Source organism: Vidua chalybeata, chromosome 5, assembly GCF_026979565.1.
Source record: "Vidua chalybeata isolate OUT-0048 chromosome 5, bVidCha1 merged haplotype, whole genome shotgun sequence".
NCBI lineage: Eukaryota > Metazoa > Chordata > Aves > Passeriformes > Viduidae > Vidua > Vidua chalybeata.
Window position 1 is genome coordinate 24,121,914 of NC_071534.1, and position 8,194 is coordinate 24,130,107.

At 40.4% G+C, this 8,194-nt stretch overlaps 1 protein-coding gene across 1 annotated transcript in view; it reads left to right on the forward strand.

The window, feature by feature from the left end:
• PAH (phenylalanine hydroxylase) overlaps window positions 1–7,425 on the forward strand; it is a 32,803-nt gene extending 25,378 nt beyond the window's left edge. The window contains exons 8-13 of the mRNA XM_053942566.1: window positions 559–628; window positions 2,085–2,141; window positions 3,146–3,241; window positions 3,562–3,695; window positions 5,866–5,981; window positions 6,557–7,425. Of these exons, the coding sequence (XP_053798541.1) occupies window positions 559–628; window positions 2,085–2,141; window positions 3,146–3,241; window positions 3,562–3,695; window positions 5,866–5,981; window positions 6,557–6,600 (517 nt within the window). The 3' untranslated portion in view covers window positions 6,601–7,425. The remainder of the gene's footprint in view (window positions 1–558; window positions 629–2,084; window positions 2,142–3,145; window positions 3,242–3,561; window positions 3,696–5,865; window positions 5,982–6,556) is intronic.
• The last annotated feature ends 769 nt before the right edge of the window (window positions 7,426–8,194 follow it).

The following is an 8,194-nucleotide window of genomic DNA, read 5'->3' on the forward strand; positions in this document are numbered from 1 at the left end:
GTGTTTCTCTCTGTCCCTGTCCATTGTCCTTTTCCAGTTGCCATTTAAAAACCAGATTTCTTATTCTGCTTCATATTGTTGCAAATCTTTCTTGTTTTTTCGCTTCCTACTTTCCACAAACTCTTCCCCTTTCTTTTTTTTATTTTTGATTCTCCTGACTTTCTTTCCTGCTTTCATTTACCCCACTGTCATCATGCCAGGCTGAAATGTCTTCCACAGACTTTTCTCTTCCTTTTTTAATTCAAAAAAGGTCTTCCAGGCCTTTTTTGGACATCTTATCCCCTTCCCCTTTCCATCTCACCAAATCACTTCTCTGTATTTGAAAAATCTAACAATCCCTGCTGCTGGGGGGATGTATGATGCAAAAGCAGAAAACCTTGGGGTTTGCAAGCATTTCCACAAGAATAGTTTCAGAGCAAAATGTTTTCCTGTGAATGATATCTGCTGGTAGGAGCAAATGCACTGCGCTCTTGACTGTGTGCTGGCTCTAGGGCATTCTTCCAGCATTGCTGGACTTTTCCTGAATCACAGTTATTCAGATGTCATGTTTTCTTGCAGTGATATTTGTCATGAGCTGCTAGGACATGTACCTCTTTTTGCTGATCCCAGTTTTGCTCAGTTTTCCCAGGTAAGTTATTCAGTGGTTATATTATTTCTATAATTAAACACACAGTAATTCAGTGGATGATCCAAGAGCTGTGAAGGGTGGTGCAGATTCACCTTTAAGCATACTGTATAAGCGTGGCTGAGGTGGGTTATTTATTGCTTGAAATCTGGACGCAATTCACGTAGGTGAAATCATAAAGTCCAACTCCAAACATAATTTTGTGTGAGTTGCTTTTTGACAGACCCTGTGAAGCCATCATTTTAAAGCCTTCCTGCAGATGGTGATCCTTCTGAGTAAAATCATATAGCTCAGGAGTCAGATGGATTATCACCTCGCCATGATCTTCAAATGTTAGGGAAAGTGGAGATTTTGTTTTGTTTTCTGTTGAAGCAACATTTAGGCTGAGTGAGGAACTGTCTCAGCTGTAAGCATGGCAGAAGGCTGGAGAGGAGATTTGTTTTTAGTAGTGTTAATGTCCCTGGAAAAGAAGCCAAACCCTGGTGAAGCAGTAAGCTTTTGGCTGCATCCTACCAGAAAACATGGAAATACACAGAGAAAGGAATAAAGACAGAAAGGCTGACAGACTGAAAGAGAGAAAGAAAGAGAGGAGGGGAGAGGAGGAAAGGGAAAGGAAAGGAAAAAGAAAGGAAAGAAGAGAAGGGAGGGAAGGAAGGAAGGCAGGCTGGCTGGCTGGCTTGATGTAACATCTCAAAAGAAAAAAGTCAGTTTGATCTAGTTAGTAAGTTTTCAGTATTGCCTTTAGGCTTTGCCCTTTCCCAGAACTGGTGTTTCCTTCTGGATGAGCCCTACTGTACCTTGGCTTCCTAGGATTTGACATGGTGATAATGCCTTTGCTGTGTGTGGGGGGAGCACTCTGATTTTTGCACTATGCAGTCTTCACTAGAGCAAATCAAGAAATGAACCTGGCTATATTAATTTCATGTGTCTGTCTTTTGAATCCAACCATTGCATGCATCCTGGAAAAAATCTCCATTAGCTCCCAAGGTATGAATAAGCTCTTTCAAATCATGCCCTGTCATTCATTCAGAAAAAAAATAGCTCATTCAAGGCTTCAGGAAATCTCCTTTAATCAGGACCCATCAAAACAAAGAGAAATATTTAAGGTGTGTAGGTGTGATTGATTTGCCTCCTTTTGTCCCTATCATTCTCTTAGATGTTCATTGTAGAATTGATCAAAAGCCTGTCAAAGCAAGAGGAAAATTTTATTTGACCTCAATGGGCTTTGTACCAGGCACAAAGGATCATGCCTTTTAAATGACATTTGGACAAGATCCTTTGTTCATTTTTGGAGAGATTTCTGGTTTAAAATTGATCTTGCATGATAGGAACATGTCCTGTAAACATTTGTGTGTGGTAGTAAGCAGTGGTAACATTTAAAATCTGAGCAATTACATAAGAGGGGGCAGGAAGAATGTTTGCAATAAACAGATTGAAGAATAATGGTTTATTGTTACAGGAAATTGGACTGGCATCTCTGGGAGCTCCAGATGATTTCATCGAGAAACTTGCTACGGTAATTTAATAAATGAGGGCTCAATTTTCCAAAGCGCCCTGTGTTGTCTTAATTCTGCTGCCACTGAAGTCACTGGTAGAACTCCCATAGAGCTGAATGGGATCAGAGTGAAGACTGTGATTGGAAAACCCTACCCTGAAACAGTTGCACTAAAGGAAAATAGCTTTGGCACCCCTTATTCAAAGTGACAGTTGTGATTAAACACAGAAGCCCAAACAAGATTTCCTCCAGCACAAACATATTGGGCAAGAAAAGATTATATGTTGCTTCATCCCCAGAGGAAATTTCAAGAGGCAGCTTCTGTAGTTGTTTCACCTTCAAGCATCTCTTCCACTTTGCCAGGCAGGCACCATCCTCTGTAGTCAGCATAGATCACCTGGATAGCTACTCTGAGACTACTGAGACCCAGAGCTGCAAACTTTGAATAAAACTGGGGATATTGCTCTGAGATTAGAGCCCCCAGTGCCAAATGGGGGCCACCTGGGCAAAGAATTCCACCAGCTTTGACACTTCTGATGGATGGGGTAGTTTCTTCTGAGCCAGGGCAGGTATGCCTTGAAAAGGACAGACCCAGGAGTCAAATTTGGCCACTCTCCATCTTCCTTCCCTATTCCAGCAACAACACTGCTGCAGTCAGATGCCCTGTGTGAAGCAGGAGTCAAACTTTTCTAAAATAAGATTCAAACTTCCACTGGGTTGGCCAGCTAAAATAAAGCTTTATTGCCACAATTTCATTGCTCTTGCTGACAAAGATAAGCACAGTAAAACACAACTTTGTTTGCCATGGAACTGAACTGATTCTCAGGCAGAGAGAATCTAAAGCCCTGTTTCTCCCAGGAGAAGAATTTCAGTCTGAAGGGACATTTATTGCATTTATACACTTGAATTTGACACACAACATAATCTTATATAGAAATGAAAACTCTAAATGTATTCAAATAAATGGTGTACACATATGACTTTTTATCAAGCAATTATAAGTTTCTGTCTCATTTTCTTTCCAGGTATATTGGTTTACAGTTGAGTTTGGACTTTGTAAGGAAGGAGATTCCCTCAAGGCTTATGGTGCAGGGCTGCTGTCTTCATTTGGGGAGCTGCAGGTGTGTTCTAGAAAATATTTCAAATATGTTTATAATTATTCAAATTCCTTTTCTGAATGTCTTCAGATCTTTGGTTTTGCTTCATACTTTGTGCACAGAAGTAGGATGAAATGTAGTACTTCATTGTAAAGCTCTGATAAATGTGTAGGTGTATGGAGACACAGGGAACTCACACCTCCTTCTTTCCCAGTAAGTGACATTATCACTGTATACTACAGGAGCAACTCTTCCCTGTCTGAAATGGAGTTGCTCTTTATTTATTTCACAGAACATTCAAACACTCTTACACTGAAATAAATCTCTTTCCTTTTTGTTCATAGTATTGTTTATCAAGTAAGCCTGAGATTCAGCCTCTTGTCCTGGAGAAGACTTCTGTGCAGAAGTACTGTGTTACTGAGTTCCAGCCTGTCTACTATGTTGCTGAAAGTTTTAAAGATGCAAAAGAAAAGCTAAGGTACTCCAGTCATTCCAGAGAAGAACCTATTCTTGTCTGCTGCAATTACAGTGGATCTCATTGCCATAAAGGGTCTTGGGTTGACAATCATGGTTTGAGAGGCATTAGAAAAATCTGTGCAATGCTTAAAGATAATAAACATTTTATATCCTCAGAATCTTGGGCAAAAATGAGTAGTAACATTAATATGCCTTATGCATGAAACCAAGAATTTGTGCTTAGTGTAACTAAGAGCTTCATTTGTCTAACCAAAATGCAACAAAAAATATTTATCTGTTCGGTTGCAGTGATACTGACATTTAAAGTCAAATCTGGCTAATTAATACAAACCAAGTAACTTTACCATCAAAGAATTACCAGTTCTTGTAAAAAAAAAAAAATCTTGTATCTACTCCTTTTCCTCTGAAATTATGTCCAGGTTCAGTTCTGATTCTTGGAACAGGAATGGCTCAGCCTGTTGGGGTTCAGCTTGGTTTTCACCTTGACAGCATTTCTATTCGTGTTAAAACACCAACACACTACCATGTTTCTGGGTGTTAGTCAAACCACTAGGGGCTAGCCTTGGTTCACACTCAACTTATTTTTCACTTGGAAATGCCACACACAGCCTTGTCCCAGACCTGCAGTCCTTTATCTTTCTACCATTCAAAGATAAATTGTTCTGCATCCCAAGATATTCTGCTACCTCAGGCTCCCCAGATCTGAGGTCTTCCTAGCTCTCTCCCCTGCTGCTTCCTCACTTGTCATAAGTCTGGAGCTTTTCCTTGTGCCCTTTTCTCTAGGGAAATACCTGGGAAAGATGGCCTTCTATTCTGGGCTGTGCTATTATTATCCTACACACAGCTTCTGCCTTCTCTGTATGCATCCCTGAGTAGCAAGGTCCTTGAGGAAGTGGAAAATGCTGCCTCACTTAGCTGCAACAAAATATCTTGGAGCTTTTTTTATTTGCTTCAGTGACCAAATTGAAAAAAAGCGGTTAAATTGAAATAGAAGTTCTGGGGTTTGGTCCAGCGCCCGTGTTAGAGGCTTGCATCTGGACATGTGTGTTTGTCGGTAACAGAATACCTTTCTGAAAAACTATTCTGACACTGACAGCTTAAGGCATTCATCTTCTAATTGGGATCTTACCTTCAGCTGAGATTTAGGAAAGCCATCTTCTAATGTGATCTCTCCTCTTAGAAAAACGAGACCGATGCTGCTAAATTCATCATAACCAACGTAATATTTTCTCACTGTCACACCTTGTGGCCTGTTCATACTGAGTCCTGTTTGAGACAATGTCCTTAATAAGGTTAATAATAAGGTTTAAACTGAAGAAGCTTTGTGGGGGTGGCATCCAGCATATTGCACTGTTCTGGGCATATGAGATTTACCCTGCTGAGTCACAGTCTGTGTAGTGGGGCTCCATAATCAACTCCTGCGTGCTTTCCTTCCTCTTTCAGCAATAACTGCAGTAATCCAAAGCAGATATATAAGCCAGTATCCTGCTGGGGTCTACAAGGAGCCTAGAACAATAGCTCTGACCATCTCATCCCATTCAGGGCCCTTCTTTCCGCAGTTCTGTGGTTATGCAAATTAATATTTTCCCAAGACACCAAAATCTTAATGCTTCCGACATGGAATTAACTATTTTGCAACAGAGAATGCTGCTTCACTCAATTAACTATCATCTAGCTCTTAAATTACCTGCAAACTACCAGGTAATTTAAGAGGTAGACCATGCCAGAAGTTAGGTGTCTGCTTGCTCTTTGGCACACCAGGATGATGTAGAACCTTGACCTTAATTCCCCAGAAACCCAGACTTGGATTAGAATTCCTACCTTTTGCACTAACGAAAGGAAAATGAGTTGTTCAAGTTTGGCAGATCCCAGTTGCTACATAGCTATATGTATATATATATATATATATACACATATATACTAAGATATATATACTAAGAGCAGTGTTGCCATGCCAATATCTTAGTCCTGTTCAGAAAAAAACCAGAGGTGATAAGGACAAATGCTGTTTCAGGTGTGTTGCAGAACATTGTAGGTCTCAGATCAGTCAGTAGGAATTTCTGTTATTTCCTCTCATAGATTTTCTTATCCCCACAATCAACAAATGCACACACCAAGAAAAGAGTTAGTGAAAAAAAAATAAACTGTATATTTTTTGTTTTTTCTCTCAGGAAATTTGCTCAAACAATCCCTCGTCCTTTCTCTGTTCGGTATAATCCCTACACACAGAGGATTGAAGTCTTGGACAATGCAAAGCAGCTGAAGAACTTAGCTGACACGATCAATAGTAAGGAATTGTACATTTGTTACCTTGAATTCCTCAAAACTTGGGTCAGAAATAGGAACCACAAGGCGAATTCCATCTGGTTGCATTTAATGCTCTGAGCCTATCCAAGATAAGGCAGCACACATCTCCTTTCTCATGAAAAAATTACTTCCCAATTCTAGCCAAGCTTCAACAAGCATTTCCATTTCACTATAACTTGCTAAATCTGAAAAACCCAGTTTTGGGGGAGATGCTAGGAAATGGCAGATGGCCTTGAGGTGGATCCTAGCTGTTTTCAGTAAGGAAGTGGAGGAGAAGCATGGCTTTGACCGTATTTTCCCCCTCACGTTGACTAGCCTGCTAAGAGCCAGCTCCTCTGATCCTGCGAGCCAGCCTGTGAGCCAGCCTATGGCTAATAAGGCAAAGGGATGACTCTGCAGACCTAGCTCTAGTAAGACCCTAATAAACGTGTCCAATTTAGCACTTCTGTGCTCACCTTATTCTTTAAGAGAGTGGATATAAAGGGTAAAAAACATACAGGAGTGTTAGAAATGGACTTGTTCTGGAATTAACTGCCCTGATTACTTCCTTTGCAGGTGAGATTGGGATCCTTTGCAATGCCCTCCAGAAGATCAAATGAAGATTTGCTGTAATGGTGTAATGTAGTGACTAGAAGCTATGATGTGCAAGTGCCAGTCTTGATCTAGCCTCAGTATATTATCTTCCAGTGAACTGCATCAATAATTATGTTATATATCTTAATTATTAGAGATTAACAGATAAACAGACATCTATGGGTGACCCTCAACTCTTCTGGCCTTCAGACACTAATCCATTTTTTTCTTACTGATGTATAAAAATGACCTTATTCCTGGGAACCTGGGGGAAGTCTGTATATGTTTTGTGCCAAAGGTTAGCAGAAGGAGATCTTCACCATGCAGAGCATAATGTGCTGCTCCTGTGAGGTCTGGGACCAGGGATGGGATGTCAAAGATGAACAGAGTAATCTACCTTGCCTTCTCTCACAGTCACTCTCCACTCAGTGCCTCCCAGTTTTCCAAGGTTCCCATGTGTCTGGAACTCTACACCTTTCAGGGTACAAGGGAAGATTTTTGTTAACAGGCATACTCAGCTACTCATGGTGGATTGCTGATGTGTGAAGGCTACATTTTTTCTGTGTATGTCCTTTCCTGAGAGGTGTCTCTTATTTTTCTAGTCTCACAACCTAGAAGGTGGATACCAGCACCTTGGAAAATGAGAGGAAGTGCCTGTTACAATGTAGCTGAAGATGTTCGAGCCTTCCAGCTCCTAACTCACTGTATCTTGGCTTGAGTCCCCACCAAAGGCATGGAAAGCCTGGGTCAGCTGTGCCCCAGTCTAAGTACATTCAAACCCAAACATATTATCTTTCAAGACAGGTCCTAAGTAACGATACCTTTTTGTATCTCCACTGCCCATCTGAGCTTTAATCGAGTATATCTCAACTGAATCAGCAAATGGAACCAAAGGTGGCTCCAGCTTCACTCAGTGGCTGAGCATGGAGAGAGAAGAGTTTTGCTGTTCAGGAAGCTGTTTCTGTATTTAACCAATAAATTTCACTCAAATCAGCTAATTGCCCTCTTGGACTGGTCCACATTGTATAATGCCTCCTTGTAGCTCCCTGGTTGAAGGAGGGAACTCAGCATTGGAACACTGCAGCAGAATGGAGCAAAGGGAAACTGAACTGCATTTCCAGCTTGAAGCAATTTTGCATCATGGCACTTAACATGGCTCAGGGGCCACATTTCTGTTAGAAGATTGAAAGATGGAGAGGGATTTGAAGGCCCATGAGTCTCATACCTGTAATAGTACTAATTTATATTTATAGTTTGAAAATCAATACTGCTTTAATGTAAGCATCATCCTTTAGGAAGATAGAAAATACAGTTCTTTTCATTATATATATGGTGGGTAATAACATTAATTTAAGGATACCAGCTGGAACCCTTTTCAATAGACATATAGTTATGCAAAATGGTATCATTTTGGTGCTTTGAAGTAACCTTTTTTATCTCAGTATCTTTTTATTTCTTTTTTTCTCATCACAATGTCTCTCTAGATCTTTCAATCCCACTTGACATGGATTTTCAGTGTGAAAGTAGCCCATATTTTTATCTCTTAATATAATAGGACCATGAGGTAACTGTATGCTACAAAGAGGCAATTTCATCCCAAGGGTAAAGTCTTTCAAACTA